At 38.1% G+C, this 25713-nt stretch overlaps 1 protein-coding gene across 1 annotated transcript in view; it reads left to right on the top strand.

Annotated features, from left to right (window-relative positions):
• Positions 1 to 25713, top strand: part of LOC150083280 (murinoglobulin-1-like) — an 892685-nt gene that overhangs the window by 53529 nt on the left and 813443 nt on the right. Inside the window, exon 3 of the mRNA XM_090378459.1 lies at positions 24003 to 24191. Within this exon, the coding sequence (XP_090234585.1) occupies positions 24003 to 24191 (189 nt within the window). The remainder of the gene's footprint in view (positions 1 to 24002; positions 24192 to 25713) is intronic.

Genomic DNA, 25713 nt, shown 5'->3' with positions numbered 1-25713 from the left:
TGCCTTAAGGTACTACATGGCCTCTACTAACTGGGTAGATATCATGCAGAGAATGAATTCATTTGAACTGTGGTATGCTTTTAAAACATTAATCACAGATGCCATGAATGGTTTTTTACCATTAAAAAAATACTCCATGAGGAAGTTTCCAAGTTGGGTGAATAGTGAAGTTGCCACATTACTTGAGCAGAAAAAGGTGGCATGGAAAAGTTACAGAGCAATAAAAAGTATTGAAGCCTATAACAGCTACAAGGTGATGTGTAATAGAGCCACAGAAAAGGTTCGACAGGCAAAGGCAATTTATGAGAAATCATTAGCAAACAGAGCAAAGAGGGGTGATAAGGAATTCTTCACATATATAAATGCCAAGAAGAGCAGGACAAACCAGATCGGACCTTTACGTAAGGGAAAGGTGATAGTATTAAATACACCAGCTGCCGTTGCAGATGAACTCAACAGTTATTTTGCATCGATATTTACAAATGAAAAACCTTTTGTGGCAATGGGAAATTGTGGGAGCAAAGTTGAAAAATATGTAATTAATGATATTGAAATTTCACAAGATTATTTAATGAAAAACCTTTCGAGCCTACAGGCCAGTAAGGCTCCTGGAGTTGATGGAATATACCCTATAATCTTAAGGGAGGCAGCAAGTGAGTACATCAAACCATTGAGGCTAATTATGCGAGCATCACTAGACTCTGGGGAGATTCCATTGGATTGGAAAAGTGCCAAGGTATTTCCAATACATAAGGGTGGCCCTAAGAGTGAAGTGGGAAATTATTGATCTGTCAGTCTGACTTCAGTGGTAGGGAAAATCATGGAGGCAATGATCAAGGGTGGAATTTAGGATCATTTGGATCGAATTGAAATTCTCAAGGACATTCAGCATGGTTTTGTGAAGAGAAAATCATGTTTAACAAATCTGGTTCGCTATTTTGAAAGGGTCACTCACAAGCTGGATTTAGGGAATAATTTCGACATTGTTTATTTAGATTTCAGCATAGCTTTTGACTCAGTCCCACACGAGCGGTTGCTTTATAAGCTGGAACATGTTGGAATCACTGGGAAAATCCTTAAATGGATAGCAGGATGGCTTCAGGGCTGGAGGCAGAGGGTTGTGATAAATGGCTATTCCTCAGATTGGGTTGATGTAAGAAGTGGGTTTTCCCAAGGATCAGTATTAGGACCACTGTTGTTTTTAATTTTCATAAACGACATTGATGAAGGGATAGAGGGCGTGATGTCTAAATTTGCAGATGATGTTAAAATTGGTAGAGTAGTTAATAATCCTTGTCAAGCTGAACTTCTTCAGAGAGACCTAGATAGACGTCACGAATGGTCAGAAAAATGGCAGCGATGCTTTAATCCAACAAAGTGTAAGGTATTACGCCTGGGAAACAGTAATCCCAAAATAACTTATTCACTTGGTGGAGTTCAACTAAACCCGATACTGGAGGAAAGGGACTTGGGTGTTATGATACAGTCAGATATGAAATTCTCTGAGCATTGTAAAGAGGTTGCAAGGAAGGCCCATGGTGTCCTAACGATAAACTATCGAACTTTTGCAAGTAGAGATAGGGACGTGATAATCCCATTATATAAGGCTTTTGTTAGACCACACTTGGAATACTGTGTTCAAGTATGGAGACCGCACCTAAAGAAAGACATCGAGCTTCTTGAAAGGGTGCAAAGACGAGTAACTCACCTGGTGAGATCGGCAAAAGGGTGTCCATATGAAGAAAGACTTTGAATATGTGGGTTGGAGAGTTTGGAAACTAGACACCTTAGAGGAGATTTGATTGAGGTGTTTAAGGCTGTGAGAGGCATCAGTAAAATGAATGAGGACGGAATTTTCAAGGTTATAAATGATGCTAGAACTAGGGGACATAATTTCAAGTTACGTCGGGAAATGTTTAGATTGGATTACAGGAAGTTTTATTTTAGCCAACAAGTTATAAATTACTGGAATAAGTTGCCTACATGAGTGGTAGAGGCTGACAGTTTGGGGAAATTCAAAGGTCATCTGGATAGTACCTTCGGGTCAGGGAAGCGCATAGGATGATAGGTTTAATTTCCTTTTCTTTTACTAATCATTATTATTTATTTATTTTATTTTATTATTTTTTTATCATTGTTTTATTCGTTTTTTTTTTTTTTTTTTGGCTGGTGCAGAATAAGCCACAGGCTTTCTTGCACCATGCGGCCATTACTAATACTAATACTAAGATATGGACACTGGTGCTACCTCTCCTAAAAAAAAGATCGCCATAAAAAGCTTACTGTCTCTAAAAAGCAACCACATCAACCTACCACTAAAACTGAATAATGCAGTACATTTTACAATGGAATTGTTGAGGACTACATACTAATACAGATGAACTTTATGACCTAACCCAAGTTTTCAGTCCAGCAGGCATTTTTTTACAGGAAACATATTTAACTTCACAAGTGACCCCCCCTCAATAAAGAAATATACTTTGTACAGGCATGGCAGGAATGCAGCAACTGCAGCCCAAGGAGGTGTAGTGGTCTTAATATCCATTACTAATCCATCTAGGCAAATTCCCTTAAAAACTAATTTAGAAGTTGTTCTGTAGGAATAGAACTTGGAATAATTTTATCTCATGTTTCTATTTATCTTCCACTGAACCAAATGTATGTACTCAGAGACTTTGAGCTCCTTGCCCAGATACCACCTCCTATATGCTTGATGGATGATTTTAATGGACACCACCCATTATGGGGAAGTCTACATATGGATGAAAGAGGGCAGCTAATAGAAACATTACTGGACACACACAATCTAACTCTGCTGAACACCGGTGCACATACTCATGTGCATTCTCCCACAGGAAATACTTCTTCCATAGATCTATCTATTTGCTCTCCCTCTCTATATCCAAGTATACATTGGGCAGTATTGGATAATCCCCACAACAGCGATCGTCTTACAATTACTTGTAAATTTCAAACTACTTTCCCCTATCTGGAAACTTGCCAAAGATGGAAATTTTCCTTAAGTGCAGTTTTATATAAAAACTTCATTCAGAATCAGTCAATAGATGAAGCTACTGACCATATCACTAAACAGATACTAGCAGCAGCTGATAAAGCTATTCCTCAGTCGTCGACTCATCCATTCAGGTGCAAAAACTACAGGTGCAAGGCAAAAAAATAAAAGAATAAGCTTAGAATATTTTCCACAAGCATCCCACTACTATTAATCTTATAAATTACAAGAAACTTAATGCTAAAGCATGACAAATAAGAAGAAAAGCCAAAAAAGATTCCTGGATACAGTTCGCTTCCACTGCCACAAAGAACACTGATATTAGATTAAACTGGAGGAAAATCCAACATCTGAATGGCAAATATCCATTGTCATCCTCTCCTATATTGATTTGGAAAGGACAGGAACTGTCTTCCCCCAAAGACATAGTAAAGGCTTTTGCAGAAGCTTCTGCAAAAATATCAGCAGAAAATTCATATGATGCTCCATTCCAACGAAATAAAGTGGCAGCAGAAAGGCAAAAGTTAAATTTCAACACCAGCCTTTGTCTTCCATATAATCAGCCTTTTACAATATCTGAATTAAAGGAATCTCTTAATAGAGCACCCAATAGTGCAGCTGGCCCTGATGGTATATTTTATATTATGTTAAAATATAAAACATACCATCAGGTATATTTATTATTTTAAATATAATATTTTACGGACTCTTCTAATTTTTTTAAAAGAATTTTTTAGGAACATGTTTATCCTTACTCTTGGAGACATTCATTTGTATTAGCCATCCCTAAACCAGGAAAAGACCTCTCTAATTCAGTTATTTATCGTCCAATTTCTTTAACTAGTTGTTTGGGGAAAATGGTTTTCAAGCACCTCACCTGGTTTATAGAGTCACATAACACCTTACATAAAAATCAGTATGGCTTTCGACAAAATAGATCTGCATTAGATATGATGACCAAAGCAGAATTAAACATCAGAAATGCTTTTGTCAGAAACGACCACCTAGTTATGGTAATTCTGAATTTAGAAAAGGCCTTTGATACAACATGGCGTTTCGGTATTCTACGAGATCTTCACACCTTTGGACTATGAGACAGGCTTCCCTTGTTTATTCAGAGCTTTCTCCAGGGCAGAACCTTTAAGCTAGTCATCTAAGTGTTCTTTCTAGAATCCATATACAGGGGGAGGGGTCCCTCAGGGATCTATTTTGAGTCCTACTCTATTTTTAATAAGAATAAACAATATTATCTATGATATTCCAAGCACAGTAGAATTATATCACTATGCAGATGACCTCATGATCTCGTGCCAAGGAAAAAAATATGAATTCTATTGAGAGACTAGCTTCACATCTCAATTAATAAAATTGATTTGTGGATGTCTCGCAACTGCTACCGCTTATCAGCACAAAAATCCAACTGTATTCATTTCTGTAAAAAAACATAAGATCCACCCTGAGCCTGAATTACAAATTAAAAATCTCACCATACTTCTGTCCAATAATATCAAATTTCTTGGCCTGAGCCTGAATTACAAATTAAAAATCATTTCCATGCCTCTGTCCAATAATATCAGCTTTCTTGGCTTCTTACAACTTCTTACAACATATATCACATACCTGAGAACCATTTGTATGAAAAAATTAAATATCCTCAGAGTGTTATCTTGATCAATGTGGGGTGCTGACCGACAACACACTGCTTCGGCATATTGGGTATTAATCTGATCTCGCTTGGATTACGGAGCTCCAGTCTATGACTCTTCCAGGAAAAAATGCACTAATTCAGCTAGACACTATCCATCACAGTGCTCTAAGAACTGCTTTAGGAGTTCAGAACATCCCCTGTGCAGAGTCTATATACAGAGGCACACGAACCTCCACTCCATCTTCGGAGGAAAATGTTGCATACTCAACTATGCAGCAAAAATATGGAGCTTTCCCTTTCATCCTATCTGGCCATACTTATTTGAGCCCCAATGGACCACCTTTTATGACAACAAACCTAACGAAAACATGCCAATTGGGATAAGGTTGTTACAATTAACAAAATGCTGGAATTTAGACATGGGTAATATCTTTCAGGAAACAAGCACACATGATCCTCCGTGGTCTGATTATACACAGGTCTGTGACTTCTCATTCTGACAATGGGGGGAAAAAGCAAGCAGCAGATCTCACCATCAGGAAACTCCATGCTGCTCATGTAGCTAAAAATTCTCGGTGTTTTCAAATATATACCGATGGCTCAAAATCAAGTACGACAGTACGTGCAGTGGCAGTTTCTTCTATCTTTTCTAGTTCTGCATCCCTTCAGAGGGAATGCATCATCTATTCTGCCAAACTATGGGTGATTAAAATAGCCCCGGTTCACGTGATTAATCTGTCCAGTAAGAAAACTATGATCTACTCTGATTCTCTGAGTGCAACAACATCATTGAAAAATCCATCCACCCCAATCCACCCCATCTTGAAGCAAATCATATCACAGATAAATGCATTACAAGCTGTTAACCATTTAGTTATTTTCTGTTGGATACCAGGTCATGTAGGGATCACAGGAAATGAATATGCAGATCAAGCCACTAAATATCCAATCACTGCAAGCTCTCCCAACTACCAAGTGCCATATACAGTCTACAAATCAGTCATAAAAAACATATGTGAAGAGCAATGGTTGCAAATCTGGCAGGCTCAGAGCAGCAATAAGCTGCTGCAATTTAAACAGAAACCTAAGTTGTGGGCATCAAGCATGCGATCAAATAGGTAAGAGGAGATGATCCTGGCTAGGATGCATATTGGGCACATGCATCTAATCCATATTTACCTACTCATGGGGGAAGATCCACCTATTTGTACGTATTGTCTTGTATACACTACGGTGAAGCATATTCTAATAAATTGCAACCATTATCTGCAAGAACTTTTAACATTACCTCATCTGATTGGAGACAATGCAAATCTAGCAGAGTTCTTTGTTTTCTTGAATCAGACAGGGTTATTTAACATATTTTAACTGGTAATTGCACTATAGAATAGAATCAGGCACAATATGGCCTTAGTAGCCCTTGTGCCATTAAACAACATATCAACCAACCACCAACAATTTTAATAATCAAACTGATCAATTAGCAATCATTCGATTTTTGAAATAATTAATTATGCTCATCACTAGTTTAGAATGTGATGCTTTATGGTATGCTAGGAATTTGCAAAGGCAAGCAATTAGTAGAATGTATTTCATTATTTTTTATGAATAAGCAGTTTTTCTAATGCCAGCTTTAATAGTAGTAGTGGTAATGGCAAATGATGCAAGAAAGCAACCTTATATAACATTAGCAAAAAAAAAAAAAAAAAAAAAAACAAACAAAAAAAAAACCCACAGTTGGTTTTTTTTTTTTTTTTTTTTGCTAATCTGTGTCTACCCATCTGTACCATCCAAGAATTTTCAACCCATCCACTTCCACAACAACAACAACAGATGGAAGCCTGTTCCAACAGTCAACTACTTGCTGGCTGAAGGCAAATTTTTGTACATTTATCCTGCAACCATCCTTCCTCAACTTAAGAAATTACAAATCTGTTAAGCTAATAAGTCTGTAATTACTCATTTCGCCTTTTGATTCCCTTTTATGAATTGGGGATATATTTGCTCATCTCCAGGTCCATAGGCTCCTCCTCTGAATCCAAAGATGCTCTCATAATAAAAGCTAAGGGTTTACTTACCTTCTCTGGTGCCTCCCTTAATATAATTGGATAGAGTCCAACCACCCAGATGTTTTTTTATGTACTTTCTTATCTCTTTGATGTTCCTTTCAGTTATCACGAAGTCATTTAGTGCCTCGTTATAGTTTGATAAACTTCAGGCATCCCCTTCTCTAAAGAATTCCTCATGTGTGAATGTAGATGCAAAGTACCTATTTAGTTTGTCAGCAGCCTGGGCAGGTTAACCCATAGATATCGTGGCCCAATGTGATTCAACCACTTCCTTCTACTGATAATATAAGCATGGACATCATTGCTGTTTTTCTTTGTCATAGACTTCTTGTAATCTGCCTTAGCTTGTCTAATCTTCTTTGTAACTTGATTACAGATTATTTTATTTTATATCTACCACAGGCTTCTGTATCCCCATGTCATACCTAAACAGACGCCAAATAAAATCCTGTGAAGAGTAACATACCACCTCAATCGGCAAATAATGTCACATTATCTTGACAACAATGGTGCAACGCTGGAGGCTATCCACACAGCTGTATACTGTGCTGCCATAGCAGCTACTAGGATTAATGGAAAAGAAACGAGAGACCAGCAGCAGAAGAACCAAAAACAAAAGGAACTGCTACTTTGGGAAAGAAGACTTCAGCAGAAGAGTTAAGAGTCAAGATAGGTCAGTTGACCCAGTACCAACATGGTAATAGAAGTAAGAAATTGATTGGAAAGGTGAAGAGTATCCTCAAGAGAGACAGTGTCCACTGCAAACATGAAATCAGAGAATAGGAGAATACTTGGACACACTGAAGCAGAAGCTCCTCGCACTCAGCAAGAGACTACACCAATACAAAAAGAGCTCCCAGAGGAAAATAAACAATCGAATCTTGGATGAGGACCAAAGAGCCTTCTACAGGAAACTGGGTGAAGATGAGAAAGCAGGAAACAGACCACCTGAGAAGAAGATGATCGAGGAGTTCTGGGGAAATATCTGGAGCAGTGAAGTAAGACATAACAGCAGAGCTCCCTGGATAGAAGTAGAATGGAAGAAAACCAAGGACATACAAGAGATGAGAGAGTGGGAGATTTGAGAAGAAGAAGTAAAACAGTCGATCAGGAACACCCACAACTGGGAACCCCAGGAATTGATAACATCCACAACTACTGGTACAAGAAGCTCACCTGCACACACAAGCACCTGCACACACAAGCACCTGCACACACAAACACAGCTGTATACTGTGCTGCCATAGCAGCTACTAGGATTAATGGAAAAGAAACGAGAGACCAGCAGCAGAAGAACCAAAAACAAAAGGAACTGCTACTTTGGGAAAGAAGACTTCAGCAGAAGAGTTAAGAGTCAAGATAGGTCAGTTGACCCAGTACCAACATGGTAATAGAAGTAAGAAATTGATTGGAAAGGTGAAGAGTATCCTCAAGAGAGACAGTGTCCACTGCAAACATGAAATCAGAGAATAGGAGAATACTTGGACACACTGAAGCAGAAGCTCCTCGCACTCAGCAAGAGACTACACCAATACAAAAAGAGCTCCCAGAGGAAAATAAACAATCGAATCTTGGATGAGGACCAAAGAGCCTTCTACAGGAAACTGGGTGAAGATGAGAAAGCAGGAAACAGACCACCTGAGAAGAAGATGATCGAGGAGTTCTGGGGAAATATCTGGAGCAGTGAAGTAAGACATAACAGCAGAGCTCCCTGGATAGAAGTAGAATGGAAGAAAACCAAGGACATACAAGAGATGAGAGAGTGGGAGATTTGAGAAGAAGAAGTAAAACAGTCGATCAGGAACACCCACAACTGGGAACCCCAGGAATTGATAACATCCACAACTACTGGTACAAGAAGCTCACCTGCACACACAAGCACCTAGCAGAGCAGTTCTCTCGAATGATAAGGCACCCCGGAGACAATCCCAAAGTTTCTTACTGAAGGAGTCACATATCTCAAGCCTAAAGACGAAGATACAAGCAACCCAGCAAAATACAGGCCAATCACCTGCCTCCCAGCAATGTACAAGATCCCGACCAGCTGCATAACCAAGAAGATATCAGGCCACTTAGAGAGTCAGAATATAATGGCCAAACAGCAGAAAGGATGCAAGCGGAAGAGCAAAGGATTCAAGGAGCAATTAACCATAGATGCCGCAGTTATGGAGCAAGCCTACAAGAAGCACTGCAACCTATACACGGCCTACATCGAACTGGTGGTTTAGTACACTGGTTTTTACTGTTTATTGAGTAGTTTGTTGTATGCTCTGGATTATAGTTGTTTTTTTGTTAAAAGAATGTTAAGGTAGTTTAAATATGTATTTAATTTTTTAAAGAGATTTCTTAGTGAAAGATTAGGCTACTCTGAATTTCTTCAATGACATGACTGTGCTGTGATAATCTTTTTGCATGAGTTGGCATAACATGCTATAGTCAACTTCAACCAATAACATTGGCAGAGTTAAATGTTTCTTGAGAAATGCACTTAATCATTAATTTTTGTTACAAATGTTATGAATTTTCATGCTTGGATTCTTGCAAAACATTCTTATTTTATTACATGTTCAGTATATTTTTAATTTTCATGAATAAGTTCTTGAATGTGTATACCATTTGTAATGATGTGATAGCATGTGCCTTCATTAGGTTAGCAACACAACACAACTGAACATGTCATGGCTGTAAAGGCCATGAGAATAACAGGTTTCCTGTGGAACAACTTCTCTTTCAAGAAAATTTATAAGAAATTGCGGTGAAGGTAAAGAAAGCCTGCACGAGAACGATGAGAAACGTCGGATAACTTACGTGGAAAATTGGTTTTTTTCTATTCTTGTCATTCTCAGTACCTTCCTGCACCACGTTTTTCTGTGTGACTGTCATAACCATTAATTTTTGATTTGTTGATTGTCCTGTATAAACATCTTTCTTTAAGTACGTTTATTTCTGGGGTTTCAATTTTCCCATTCCACCATTGACAATGGTGTAAAATTTATTCACTTGTTCTCTGATTCATTGTGGTTTTAGTGCCTAGCTAGAAATCACGAACAAAGAAAAATATATAAAACTAGTTTCTGAGCTTGGTCCATGAATATATGATGTTCAGAGATATCTAAAAAAGCTTTCCACCGCAAACAGCTTCATAGAAGTTAAGAAATAAAAGTGCAGGCAAATATAACTTGAGTCTACTCCTATATGAGAGGAAAATGGCCATTCTTCTGTGCAAGGAACAAGGGAATACAGAAAACCCTCGCTATTTGCGGGGGTTACGTTCCTGAGAAATGCCGTAAATACCGAAAACGCGAATACTGAGTTATGGCTCCCATAGTAATAAAGGTGTTCCATTCCAAAGTATGAAATACTGTATATAAGAAAAACTAGTCTAAAATTTTTGTCTATATGTGTATTATATGTACCTTCATAATATGACTATGTACATAGACAGTGCATAGTGAAATGCAAGCATATGGCATTGAAATGAAAATAAGAAACAATTTAATATTATATGTAATATTTATTAGAAATTTCAAACCAGCGCCTTTGCTAACTAAAAAAACTTATCCCGCCAGTGCTATCACCAGTTTCGCTAAAGTGTTGATAAAGGAGTTTTGCCTTTTTACGAATGATGAGTGAACTTAACGGAATTTTATTTTGAGTTCGGTCTTCTATCCACAGATTTAAAGCTTTTTCCATTTTTTCTAATTTAACATCACGAGTTACAGAGCAAATTTTTGAAACAGTTAACGAGTTTTCACGGACACTATGGCGGATTTTTTTCTTCTGATTTTTTGATTAATCGTACCTTTGACTCATTGATTTTATAATGTTTTGCCACTGAGGAGGCACTTTCACCATTAGAAAATTTATCAAATAACTCAATTTTATGCATTAATGTCATCACCTCCTTTGATATTTTCACATTTCCCTTGTTATTCGTAGCCATATTTTTGTACGGGTTAGAAAGAACTTGTCCACAATAAAGTTCACTTTCTTCCATTAACACACTCGAAAAAGTCTGTTTTACACTGCAAAACTGTAGATTTATCAGTTTTGTAAGTAAATCAATTTATAAGCATATAAATTCGAAAATTGTAGATCTCTTAAAGTACCATTTATAACTGACACAATATAATAGCGTAGCTTAATTTATAAGCATATAAATTAAAAGCAAACGACGAAACCTTCCATGACAAGCGCATAACACATACTGAACAAGGATTAGCGAGAAACATTCACGCTCACGATTTTGTCACCCCCCCCCCCCCAATCACTGAGCACTGTTTTGACCGGGAAAGATAATTTTAGCCACACCCATGTATTTTTATGGCAGAAAATGTTCACGGCGCTTTAAAATTCACATTTTTTTAGGTTTCATTTTATATTAAATCAGCGACCGCGAATACAGATACCTTGAATAGCGGGGGTTTACTGTATTGTGAAACGGTTGGCCTGGTTCTGCCCAGGTCTGAATGTATCTTTTCTTCTAACAGGGCATGGCAGCTTGAACTCCAAATTGTTCTCTCTGGGGTTGGCTGCCTCTCCATTATGTAAGTGTGGTGCTCCTGAGACCATGGAGCATTTAATATTTAACTGCTATCTCTATACAATACAGACTTAAGAAATAATCTACAGCTTCTTACAGAAGTGTACAATGAAGATGACCTACCATGTTTTGTCAATGATAAAGAAAATTTCCTAGCTTTTTGTAATTTTGCGGATAAATTGTTTGCACGTAGGAAGAGACTAATTGGAGTCGATCTGTAAACAGTGATGCCAAGTAATCCAGAATCTGTGTTCAAGGACAAGAACTTTTTTTTTTTTTTCCTTAAAATATGTTTTCTGTAAATAAGTCCTTAGTTCTCTTTTCTTAAGTAACTATGTTGATTCCACGATGGTAATGATGTTGTGTTTTGTAGATTATTTGCCATAAATATAAAATTGGATTTAGTAGAATTAACAGAGAGGTTATCTGTTGGTTGTGTTAGTGATCTTGAGCAGTGTGGTTTCTGTCAAAATGTGACTTGTAAAGACTACCACGATATTAATAGCGATTTTGTGTACAGTGGAAAAGCTGGCTGTGCATGTTGTAAATATATGATATTGAATTGTAAAACGCTGACAGGGTGCTACTTATGTTTGTTCATGGATAGCGCCTTGCCATTTGCCTTCTGAGTTTAACGGTGAAATCTGGTAGTGTCGGATCAGATAATCATAGCACCAGCCAGAACAAAAAAAAAAAAAAAAAAAGTTGAGGTAAAGTGGTTGAGTCCTGTAAAACGACTGAACAAATGTGTCTGGTTGCTGTGGCCTAATACTTTTCAAATGGTGTTAATTAATGTAATTAAGTGTTATTCATAGTTTTGGTTGTCTGATTAAGTCCCCCAGGAGTGGTGATCGTACTCACTTAGCTAATGGTAAACATTGTATATAGTTTTTTTTTTTTTTTTTTAATTATTATTTATTTTTATATATATATATATATATATTTTTTTTTTTTTTTACTCTATCCACTATTGTAAACTTCTCTCTTCTATTTCATGTGAGGTCTATCTCCCCCTTATCTTCTATGCAACCTCCCCATACCTCAATTCTTATCTCCACTTCCTTTCCCTTGGGGCTCCCAGGCTTGCCTGATAGCCCCAGTAAGAGTCTCAACTAGAAAGTGAACCTGGCGCGCCTCCTCGTGGCCAAGGTTGGGAGTCAGAGGGCAGGGGACCAGGTGTCCCCTGCCCCCTGGCTGCAAAGTCGCCAGTGCCGGCACTCAACACTCATCATAACAAGACACATACTTACACACCTACATACATACACTTGCCGGCCTTCACCTTTTCAGATGCTACAGCGGCATATAGGGGAAACCCTGGAGACCGCAAATGAAACAAACACACCTTGTCCTTGACACCTTGTATTGTGAAAGCCACCCTGATTGGTGGAAATTTGGCTCACAAGGCAATGCTACCGGATGTTGGTTGGGTCTAACTGTTGGCCTTTCTAGTATCTCAGGCCCACGGGCACCAGGGGATGAAGACATCATCATGCCAGGAAGGACAGTTGTTTCTGTTTTTTTTTTTTGTTTTTTTTTTGGCACTAGATTGTGTTACTTGTAGACTATTGAATGAGGAATCTGAAAGGAAGAGTAACTTCTTATATGTTCCTGAATAAGATGAGCTGGGGAAGAATAGTGAATTTTCTAATGTATACAGAAACAAGGGGAATCCTTTTTCTGTTTATGTTAGAGCCTGGGCTTAGTTTTAATTAGCCCAGGCCTCCTTAAAGTCATCTCTCTTTCCTTACCTCTCCTCTCCTAAAGTGGGGGTGTTTTTTGTTGAACAGATGCCACTATTCATATAGTGGAAAAGCAGTTTCATCCCCCTCTCACATATTTCTGTCATGTCACTTTTAGACTCACCACTTCAGCCCTCCAGCATACAGTATGATTGCCTTATATAGTGCTTGCCACACTGGCAGTTGACACATTAAACTGTCTTGAATCTCCTTGAGAGGGGGTAGGGGTGCACTGTGGATTTAAAAATTCGTTTCAGATCTCTAATACTAATTGAGACACCAGTGTGTTGTGACTGTGGGTCACCCATGTGACAATTTCATCCACCCCTGGGTAGTACTGGAAAAGTGAAAAAGGCCCTTTCTAAGTTTTCCTTAGAAAGGAAAACTTAGAAAGTTTTCCTGCCTGGAGTGTGCATAATTTTGAAAGATATAGTCACCTCCACCTCACCAGGAGATTTGGGCCAATGTTTACAGTATAACTGTACTACATAGTACAGTTATACTGTAAACTGAGATGCTGAATTGGTGCAGATTGGGGGGGGGAGAATCACTCTAGGGGAACCTGCACAACACAAAACAGTGCCAGATCCCTAACATTGAGAACATGTTTCTCCCTATGTGCACCAATCCCATAGGTGCACATGGGGAGGAAATGATATTATGCCAGAAGAGTAACTGCTGTTTCTGTTACCTGAAGGCACCAAATTGTGTTTGGCTGTAGATGGGATTGAAGAGTGTGGGAGAATAACTTTTTTTCCTGAATAAAATGAGCTAGGGTAAGTTACAGCTAGATGGGGAAAGACTTACTGCCCTACCCTGTGCCCCCTTGCCATTTCCCCTTTTTTTTCCTCTCTGGTGGGGCATGGGCATGCTCCACTGACCAATCCAGGGGTCATCTTATCTATCGACCCCTTACTACTTCTTCTCCCTCTCCACACGTCAAAATTAAAATCAAAATCAAATGCTCAACCTTTCCACTATTCACTTTCAGTGACAACCCTCACAGAGTTTTTTTTTTTTTTATAGATCCTAGCCACTGAAATCTCAAGAAATTAAGTGGCAGGACCTGTCAGAGTAAAATCTAAAAATGATGTACCTGGTCAACCTCCCCGACGTTAAGTATGGGCAACGTTGGGCCCCATCATGAGACCAGCGGCTAATAGTCCAGAAGAACAACGGTGCATGGCATCACACACCACAAGATCCACACATTTTTAAATCTCTGGCCTTTACAGCGTACTGTATTATATGACAATGAAAATTACATAGATATGGGTCAAACCTCTGGTGCCGTTTGACCCTAAACACACTTTACACTTAAAACTGTTCTACCCTGGCTCATTTTAGATGCACATGGTGAGGAAATATCATGCCAGCAGAGTAACTACTGTTTTTGTTATCTGAAGATACCACATTGTGTTTGGCTCTGGGCTGGAATGAAGAATGTGGGAGGATAACTTTTTGTTCTTGAATAAAATGAGCTGGGGTAATATGGTGAGTCTTTCCCTGTCTTCAGGGTAACAGAAACAGCAGTTTGAATAATGATGTAATTCCCTCCTCATGCTCATCATTTTTATTATTATTATTATTATTATTATTATTATTGTTGCTCTTATATTATTTCTCCTGATTGGGGGATTCCACTCCGTGACGGGTACTACTACTAAGTACACAGGGTGGTTGTTATGTCTGGTGTAACATTGGTCGAGGAACTCTCTGACTATTCTATAGGTGTTCAGGATTGCAACTTTCTGGAGTTCCTTGTAGGTGTTCTCTGGGAGACCTATTGCTGCTAGGCTACTATGTAGGGTCTTTGGTACGATACCGGTGGTTGACACGATGATCGGGATGGTCCTTACTTCTTGCATATGCCACATCTCCTTGACCTCATGTCTCATGTTCGTGTACTTCCTAATTTTTTCCTCATGGGTTTTCTGGCCACTGCTATGTCAATCAGGTAGGTAGCCTTTTCCATCTTGTCCACAAGGGTTATGTCTGGTCTGTTGTGCGGGATGGTCTTATCCGTAATTATGGCGCTGTCCCAGTACAGTTGTGGGTTGGGGTCTCTAGCACTGCTTGGGATTTGTACTTGTAGTATGGTACACTTTCTTTGGTGGCGCCTCCATAGCCAGGTGGGAAGGAGCAGCAGTGCGTAGCACACGCTTCTTGATTAGCCCGGGGTTCGAGCCCGTCACCACCAAATACGGAGGATGCGGAAAGGTCAGGGAGTGACCACCGCATATTCCCCGAGCAATATGGCCTTAGTTGCTAATGCTCCTAAAAACCAAATAACAAACAAACAACTTTCTTTGGTCAACTGGTATTTCCTCGCTAGCTTCTGATGTATTATCCTGGCTACCTGGTCATGTCTATGAGCGTACTCAGGCTGGGTGATCACCTTGCACCCTGCGGTGATGTGATGGATTGTTTCTGAAGCTAGGTGGCATCGTCGACATGTGTCATCTGACATTCCGAGCTCCTTGGCGATGCATTTTCTATAGTTTCTGATGTTGATTACCAGGTCTTGGATGGCCAGCACGAATCCTTCAGTCTCGGGGAAGAGTGTCCCACTTATAAGCCATGCATTGGAAGCAGTGTTATCGATGTGATCTTGTTGGAGGTCATTTTAGTGTTTGCCCTGGAGTGTCTTCTTTGCCCATCTTTCTAACTTTGTTTCTTGTGCCGTCTGGGCAGGAGGGGGCTCGTCGCTTAGGTTGAGTGGAGTATACCTCTTATCTATCTTCCTTATGGCCTGGTGTAGTGGTGCTGTGTTGTTCTCGAAGTAATCCTTCAGGTTAACTATCACTGTTTTCTGTTGCTCTATCACGTTTATCAGTCCCTTTCCTCCCTCTTTCCGAGCTATTGTTAGTCTCTCCACTGCTGACCGGGTGGTGTTGGTGGCCCTTGGTCATCATTGTCCTTGTCTTTCGCATGATATCCTCTAGCTCGGTCTTAGTCCAATCTATGACTTCAAAGGAGTATGTTAGTACTGGAGCTGCATAGGTGTTTATGGCTTTAACTGTGTTCCCTCCATTCAATTTTGCTTTCAGCAGCCGTTTGAGTCTCTGATATTTTTTGGTCAGGCACTTCTTGATTTCCTTCTGCTCTAACTGCTGAGCCTGCATCATCCTTAGGTATTTGTAGGTTTCTCCTTCTGTCATAGCTTTGATCTCTTTACCAGTCAGCAGCTGGTAGTTTCTGCTGACTAATTTTCTCTTTGCGGTGTGTGGGTCTTGCATTTGTCTAGACCAAATTCCATCCTGATGTCCTTGCTGAATTCATCGGTGATCTGGAGTAGTTGCTGGAGTTGCTACTTGGTTACTGCGTAGAGCTTGATGTCATCCCTGTACGTCAGGTGGGTGAGGGTGTACAGTTTCTATCTTCCTTCTTTGAGGGTTATGTCTGGTTATATCCATATCTGAGGTTATATCCATACTTGCTGCTAAGCATGGTGGATAGTGAGTTGAGTGCTAGACAGAACCACAGTCAGCTCAGAGCATCTCCCTGAAAGATTCCTCTTCTAATGGGGATTGGCCTGGTTGTGATGTTCTCGACCTTAATGGTGGTACTCCGTTTCGCCATTGTTGCTCGTGGGAAGTTTGTCACTATCGGATTGACCTTGTAGATCTTTAGGGTCTTTATTAGCCAGCTATGAGGTACGGAGTCGAAGGCCTTGCGGTAATTGATGTAGGCCGTGTATAGGTTGCGGTGCTCCATAACTGCGGCATGTATGGTTAATTGCTTCTTGCATCCTTTGCTTCGCCTCCTGCATCCTTTCTGCTGTTCGGCCATTATGTTCAGACTCTCTAAGTGGTCTGATATCTTCTTGGTTATGCAGCTGGTCAGGATCTTGTACATCATTGGGAGGCAAATGATTGGCAATTAACTGTATTTCGTCGAGTTTCTTGTATCTTTGTCTTTAGGCTTGAGATATGTGACTCCTTCAGTGAGAAATTTCGGGATTGTCTCCGGGTGCCTTATCATTCGAGTGAACTGCTCTGCTAGGTGCTTGTGTGTGCAGGTGAGCTTCTTGTACCAGTATTTGTGGATGTTATAAATTCCTTGGGTTTGCCAGTTGTGGGTATTCCTGGTCGACTGTTTTACTTCTCCTTCTCGAATCTCCCACTCTCTCATCTCTTGTATGGCCTTGGGTTTCTTCCGTTCTACTTCTATCCAGGGGGCTCGGCTGTTATGTCTTACTTCACTGTTCCAGATATTTCCCCAGAACTCCTCGATCATCTTTTTCTCGGGTGGTCCATTTCCTGATTTCTCACCTTCTCCCAGTTTCCTGTAGAAGGCTCATTATCTGAAGATACCACATTGTGTTTGGCTGTAGGCTAGAATGAAGAATGTAGGAGGATAACTTTTTGTTCCTGAATAAAATGAGCTGGGGTAACATGGTGAGTCTTTCCCAGTCTTCAGGGTAACAGAAACAGCAGTTTGAATACTGATGTGATTTATTCCTCATTCTCATTATTATTATTATTATTAGCCATATGGTGCAAGGAAGCCTGAGGCTTATGCTGCACCAGCCAAAAAAAAAAAAATTGAATTACCCTGACAGAGAGAAGCAGAAGGGAATTGCCAAGAAAGAGAAGAATGATGATATTCAGCTCTGGACCCTGGGGTGGATCTGTGGGATTGAGTCCGTTTCAAAAGAGAAGCAGCCGAAGAATATTTGTGTGAATCAGCAACATGTTGTTCAAATTGTCACAAATCAGGCTGGTTTCCACAACACCCCTTTGTGTTACATACAGTAGAATAGCCATTTTTTGCTTATAGTTGTGTGGAGCAGACACAATTTATGCAACTATCTCTGAAGAAAGTCAAATAACAAAGCTGTTCAGTTCTTATTAACTTTAAGCCACAAGAAGGCCTGAAAAAGCAGGCTGTAACATACAGCTATTGCTTAACATTTTTATAAATTTTTACTGAGTTGTTTAATTATCATTGCAGGTAACTTATAAATGCTAAATTTTGTATAGTCCAGTATTGTAAGCACATCAAAGCAGTTATTCATTTTGTAGTTTTGAAGTTTATTTTATTTTTACATTGTTTAACTATGTGGTAAGGTGCTCATTTTTTCGAGAAAAAAGATAGTAACACAGGAATCTGACTGTGTGTTTACAGTCTTTTCAGAGGAATATAACAGAATTTGGATTACCTATATGAAATAAAATATTATGCCCATTAGAATTTTAAATCGCCAAAATTTGGGTCATTACTGGGAAAAGAAGAGACTTAAAAGTAAAGATTTTCTGAAAATTGAGGAATTTGTAATGTGTCATTTGCTTACTACAGGCAACTCCCGTATAACACGGTAGTTAGGTTCCTATAAAATCTCGTGTAGTGCGAAACTGTTATATGGGACTAAGAACCAGTACAAAAAGGGCGGGTTATGTTCCAAAAGCTAACAAAAGTACACCATTTTTTTAATAACTATCAGAAACTTAATTTTTATTAAAAATAAAGTAGACTGTCAAAATAATGAGGCTAAATAACAAATAGAGAGATTAGGAATGCAATTTTATTAACTGCACATAAAAAAAAACATTAAAATGTTGACCCCAAATAACAGAGCATTCGAGCTAACAGCACATTGAGATCGGATGTTTACATACAGCCCAGATGTCTTGCACTGCCAAAAAAATAAAATGACAAGTCACACGATTACTGTATTTGTTTACGTTCACTATTTTAAAAGTGAATTCTGTACTGATATCATGGATTATGCTGCTGTTTTACATTTATTTTAAATAAAACTTCTCACTATGGGGTTCACACCCAGGCCTTTTCCACCTGGTGTGTTTGTAGGACGGTGATGCTATCACTGTGCTACCCGCACATACTAACTTAATATAATAAAGAAAATAGAACAAGATGTAAGTAGGAGGGAGTGTGTTCGTGGCAGAGTATAACATTGGATCGTCAACATTTTAATGTTTTTTTTTTATGTGCAGTTAATAAAATTGCATTCTTAATCTGTCTATTTGTTATTTAGCCTCATCATTTCTGCATTAAATATGTTAAAAATAAAATGTTCTAGATAACGGAAAAATCAAAATAATGGTACCTTGAATCCCCGAAGGTGCTGTTATTCTGAAAGTCTACTGTAGTAATAACCGAGCAAATGTCTTACAAACTGTAATACATATATGTCAGATAAAATATGTTCATTTAATTTATTCTTCTTCATTGCTGTTAAGCTCAATCAAATAAGAATGTTTTCTCTGTTGCAGAATATCATCACCTTCTGCACTTTCTTCTGCATCTAGATTTTGTGTATCTTCTGCTCTCTTTAAAAAATCAGTAATCTGGGTTTGTTTGCTTTTGCATGATAGATCTTTGTAAATTTCATGGTATGGAGCTAAGCATTTTTGAATCTTCCTTTTGAACTTTGTGCTCCTTTCAGTCGAAGGATCTGCATTCGAAAAATAACATTCTAATTACTTGGCTAAGTTTATGCTTTCCTGTATGCTTTTTAGTGTAAATTTGGAACTTCAGAATTTTCATTTGCACTATCATCCTCTGAATTGATTTGGTTTACCTCCCATACCATTTCCACCAAATCCGTTTCACCAGTCTCTTTTTTTTTCTACCAGTAATTCTTGAATGTCTTCAGAAGTCGTATCATCAAACCTTCCCCTCCTACCGACTTATGAAGTTCTGCAATTGCGCCAATTCAACCATATTTCCTGAATGAACTGACTCTGGCCATACATTTTTCCAACATGCATTTAATGTTAACGGTTTTACTTCTTTGAGCGATAAAGCTATGATTCCGACATAGTTCACAATTGAAAAATGTTTCTGTGCCTCCATCACTTCAATAGATTCAGAATCAATTTTTTTCCAAAATCCATTGTAACATTTTTCTGATTGAACGAGTTTTAAAGGTAGATATAATGCCTTGATGTAATGGCTGAATTAAAGAAGTTGTATTAGGTGGTAGGAACATTACTTCAACATTTGGCTGACTTAAATCTTTGGATGGCATGGCACATTATCCAATAGTAATAAAATTTTGAAATTTAGATTTTTCTGCTTTAAATAATTTTCCACAGCTGGCACAAAACAATTTAGAAACAATTCTTTAAATAAATCGGCAGTTACCGAAGCTTTTTTATTTGCTTTCCAATATGCCGGTAACCCATTTTTATTTACACCTTTCAGTGCACAAGGATTAGAGGATCTGTAGCATAGGTTTTATTATGTAATCTCCTGATGCATTACTGCACATAAGTAACATTACACGATCTTTTGATGTCTTAAAAGCTGGTGCAGTTTTCTCTTTTTTTTTAAATAAATGTTCTGTTGGGCATTTTTTTCCACCAAAGACTTGTCTTATCGGCATTGAAAACTTGATGTGATGTGTATCTGTGCTCTTCAATAATTTTTTTGAAATACCTCTGCATATGTCTTGGCAGCTTCATTATCAGCCGATGCACTTTTCTCTTGAATTCTTATGTTATGTAATGAGAAATGGTTTTTAAATTGCTCAAACCAACCTTTACTGGCAACAAACTCTGGGTTAACAGAAGATTCTCCATTTTATTTTAAATGGTTATAAATTTTTAGTGCCTTTTTGTTTAATTACATTGCTGTCTAATGGGATCCATTTTTTTACTGCTATCGTCAATCCAAATATTGAGTGCTTTTTCCATTTTCTCAATTATTAGCGCTCAGGGACGAGCTGTCATATTCGTGGAAATGAAAGATCTTGCAGCAACAGCAGTTCTAATTTTCCTGTTAATTTTTCTTTATGCTCCTGATTGTTGCTTCATTTAAATTTAAATTTTTTGCAATGTATGATACCTTTTCCCTTTTTTAAGACTATCTAAAATTTGTATCTTTGATTCTGGAGAAATAAAGTTTCTTTTAAGCAGTGCTTTTTTACTTTCCTAGAGGCATACTTTAGGGCTGGAATTTAATTCACAACAGATAAATTATTCCAATTTGGTTCTTAAGAACAAAGTTTAGTGTTACATACCCGGAAAAATTTATAAATGATCAAATAAAAACCAAATAAGTCATGAACTGTACGCTTTGAAGTCACAATTTTTTATGGTCTCAAACCAGCACAAGTTCAATAGCACACCATCTAATAGGGGGATTTCCCAACAAAATAAAATACAGGGATTTCCCAAAAATTTTTTTTTTTTTTTTTGCATACTGACTAGCGAGTCAACAGCAGGGATTCACAAAAAAGAATGGAAATGTTGAAAAATTGCATCCAACATAATAGCAGGATTTTCCTCGCACAAAGCTCAAAAATACCACATTATGCAAAGTTTGCCACAATTCTCTAACTGTGTTATCTAAGTACCATGTTGTGTGAGGATTGCCACAATTTATTTAGTCGTGTTAGAGCAAAACCTATTATTATTTTTATTATTATTATTATTAGCTGTATGGTGCAAGGAAGCCTGAGGTTTATGCTGCACCAGCCAAAAAAAAAAAAAAAAAACAGTTCCTGAGTTACCTGAGAGAGAGAAGTAGGAAGGAATCACCAAGAAAGAGAAGAATGATGATATCCAACTCAGGACCCTGGGTTTGCCAAGACCATACTCATATTGTAGAAGTACTGTGTTATGTGGGGGTTGCCTGTACTTTAAAAGGTTCCACATCAAGAAGAATTTCTTATTTTGCATATGTTTTGTGCTGGAGTTCTTTTAATTTTTATATTTGTTTTTGTAATTAACATTAACTGATAATTTTGGCATTTTATATGTTGTACATATTTTTATTTATTTATTTTTTATTTTTAAGCTCTAATATCAAAAAGATTCTGGAATGCAAGAAATATTCAAACAAAAGTAAAAATTACATATATTTACACTGCTCACCATTTAAATTGACCCACCTAGAAAGAATAGATGATTTAGCTGAAAATTTTCATGCATAACCTTGACATATATGGAAGTAAATGATTAGTATATCAGCTGATTGTCACAGTAGACCATCTAGTAACATGTCTGTCATCACCCTGATATAAGAATCTGATGGTGCTTTAAAAATATATGTAAAAGTTAGCAGGCAGACAAATGACGATCCACAAGAGTATGCAGTGCCTTTAACATGTGTAAGCTGACATTATGTATAAGCCAGTGGACTTTGAAAGGGGTCAGATCATTGATTTGTCAGAAGCTTGATAGTCAATGTGACAAATCACTATTTGTGCAGGTTGTGATGCCCAAACAACTGGAGCTCTCTGTCAGCAGTGGATATAGGGAGGTACTCTGGCACATCACCAGGATTTTTGTAGCATCAAAGGAATGATGGCCTTTTAGCAACAGGAAACAGATCTGGAATAATCAGCCAGATTTTCAATGGTGTGATGACATCCCTGTGGAAGAAGGTGGGATTTATTCTTACAGTCCATTGCCTTTTCTGTCTCTCCAACCATTCCATCATTGTCACTGTCTGCAGTGGTACAAGAAGAGAGCTGCTTGGGGACAAGAATAGCAATGTGTCATCTTTAGTGATGAATCATGTTTTCGTTTGGGATCCACTGATGGCCATATATGCATCTGGAGACACATATACACAGGACAGAGGTAATCTATCTTGCATCAAGAAGTAGCACAGAGGACCAACACCCAGAATCATGGTATAGGACAGGTGTGCACAACCCCTAAATTGTAAATGACAATGACATGTGACCCCCCCATCTTTTTGCCCTGGGAACAATATGAAAAATATGTCATTTCTAGGTTTTGAATAGTATTTATTATATTTATACAATGCAATGAAGATGGTACAGTATAAAGAATAGAAAAACGCTCTCTCTCGTACTCACACACTTCATTGTCTACACATTTAACCAAGGATGTCATGTCCATGAAACAGACTAACAAGTTTTAGTACCAAGTATAATAATAGCCATTGCAGGCAGTGGTTAAGATCAGAAGACTTATCCTGATTGTTCAACCGTATTTTATTTATTGTATCATATTGTGTGTCATTGTAGGAACTATAACATGGTTGCGAGGGAGGGTTGCTAGTTAAGGAATTTTGGAAAGAAATTGCTTAACTGGCATAATTCCTTAAACTTTTATCATTTAGCATGATATTAGTTCTCATAATACATAGTACTTGTGTCATATCGTGTGACCTTGTAATTCCTACAGTGTCACATGATATAACCCTTCCCATGTGACCCCTCAAACTTCTGTGGTTCCAAAGGGAGTTGTAACCCCCCCGGTTGCATACCCATGGTATAAAATGCTACCAGTTACAACAGCTTCTGGTTGTTATTGATTTTACAATATTATATTGAAATATTGGTCAGGAGTAGAAATTGAATCCCATGAGAGATTGAAACCTTCCCGAAGTGGAGGGGGTAACCTGACCTTTTTTCTTTAAAATCACTGGTGGACTAGTGGATAAATTGTTTATTAAGAAAAAAAAAAAGGCAAAGGAAGCCCACAGGAGAAGCACAGCAAACGTCGAAAAAGTTTACCAGTGAAACTACATTACGAATATTTTTTACGATGCCAGAACTTCCAATATGACTCTGTTCATGATTCAATTAGTGATTCTAAAGAAAAAAGGTCAGGTTCCCCCCCACTTTGGGAGGGTTTCAAGCTCCCGTGGGATTCAACTTCTACTCCAGACTGATAACGCCCACCGTCTGTTTACCAAGCGAGCAACAATACAAATGCCGTTATGGCAAAGAACTTTTACCGGCAAATTTCATCGAACTTTTGCATGCGTCTTGTGCAGGCATTATTTACCTTAGCCATCATTTCTTGTCTAAATTGATATCTAACTCTCTACGTATTTTGTACTCAAAGCGGGCACTTCTTTTAGGTGAGGCAATTTCACCAGCAGTGTATATTAAAACTCTTTTAGAGCTGAATGAAAGGTGGATTTGTATTAAAAGCTTACTGGATTCTGATTTATAAAAGTTGACAGGTATGTATTAAAGTGAATGATTGGATTTATTTAAATTTTCTTTCTTTCTTCATTTGTTTGTGTCTAACAGGCCACAGTACGTGGGTGGAAATGGTGATACCATCAGTGACTGATGCATCTGCAAGATTACATATAAAAGGAATTTTCAATCTTGCTGATGGCTACCAGATTAATTCTGTGAAGGAAGTGAGGCTTCGTCATCAATCTGTTATTACTTTTATTCAAACAGATAAATCACTGTACAAACCAGGGCAGACTGGTGAGTACAATTGAATATGAACATTTAATATTATATGGATGTAGCATTTGAGATTTATAAATAATAATTTGAGGAAATCAAGCATGTTTTATTTTTTCTGGCCTGTTATTTTTTTATATTATTACCATTATTATTATTCTGTATTTTATTTTTTATTTTTTTATGTTTTTATCAGCAGCAAAATCCCTTGAAATGAATGGGTCATTTCATATGATATAATTAAAACTTTGATGATTAAATGTTTAAGAGTAAAATTTATTTATACTTTAATGTTTAAGAGTAAGAATAGATGCATGTATACTTCCATGTACACCAATGCTAGGAGTATAGTAAATAAATTTGATGAATTTGAGGTGCTGATGAAGACATCAAAGGTGGATATTTTTGGGATATCAGTGATGTGATGTCATACAGAGATAAGAAATGCAGAACTGGAATTTGGAAGTATGTACAGAAAGGATAGACAGAGTAGAAAGGGAGGAGGGGTGATGCTGTTAATTAAGAAACACATAAAATCTAAGGAAGTGCATCCAGTTGACATAGGTGGGCAGTGCAGTGTTTAATCAGTTTAGTGTGACATAAGCACTGGGAAAGCAAAGTTGAGAGTAGGAGTGTGTTATAGGCCTAATGTCTGATGAATACAACAAACAACTGTACAGAGAAATAATGTGACCCAGTAAATCAGATTGTCTTATAATGAAGGATTTTAACTTCCCAGATATAGACTGGAACTTGTGGGTTAGTCACTCACACACTAGCAAGATTGTAGATTTATTGGATGATTGTTTTCTACAGCAGCATGTTCGAGAGGCAACCAGAGAGAGTAATACTCTTGATTGGATTATCAGAAGTGATTATTCATGCATTAAATATGCAGATAAAGGAACCACTAGGTGGCAGTGATCACAGTGTACCTGATGTGGGATTTACTCAAAGATGTAACTACTATCAGAGGTAAAGGGAACGGTTTTTGCTTTCATAAAGGTTCTTAGTGATCTAAGAAACTACAGTGTTCTTAGAGATTTTTTAAATTCTATACAATGGGACCAACTGATGATGTTACCAACAGCAAATTATAAATGGGAAGCATTCAAGGTTTTGATTTGATTTGGTAGTTGTTGGCACATCGGCTTCTGTGGCCATATTGCACCTCCCAAGGTTTTTGCAGTACTTTGATCCAAGCCCGAGGCGGGAATCGAACACGCGACCTTTGGGTTGCTGGGCAGGTACTTTACCCACTCGGCTAGCCTGGTCGGCCGAGCATTCAAGGAATTAATCTTGGAAGCTACTAGGCTTTTCATACCAACTAAGAAATATTGTTCAAGGTTTATGCCATCTCCAGTCCATGGGTACTTCCCCTGAGTCCAAAGAAGCTCTCATAATTATTGCTAGGGGTTTGCTTACTTCCTTTGCTGCCTCCTTTAATATAACTGGATAGATCCCATCCACCCCAGGTGCCTTTTTTATGTTTATCCTCAACAATCTCTCCTCCACTTTCCTCTCAGTTATTACAAAATCATCC

The sequence above is a fragment of the Mastigoproctus giganteus genome, chromosome 7 (assembly GCF_048544385.1).
Source record: "Mastigoproctus giganteus isolate SK-2022 chromosome 7, ASM4854438v1, whole genome shotgun sequence".
In the NCBI taxonomy this organism is placed as follows: Eukaryota; Metazoa; Arthropoda; class Arachnida; order Uropygi; family Thelyphonidae; genus Mastigoproctus; species Mastigoproctus giganteus.
The sequence above is the reverse complement of the archived record's forward strand: the minus strand, read 5'-3'. Positions and strand labels throughout refer to the sequence as shown.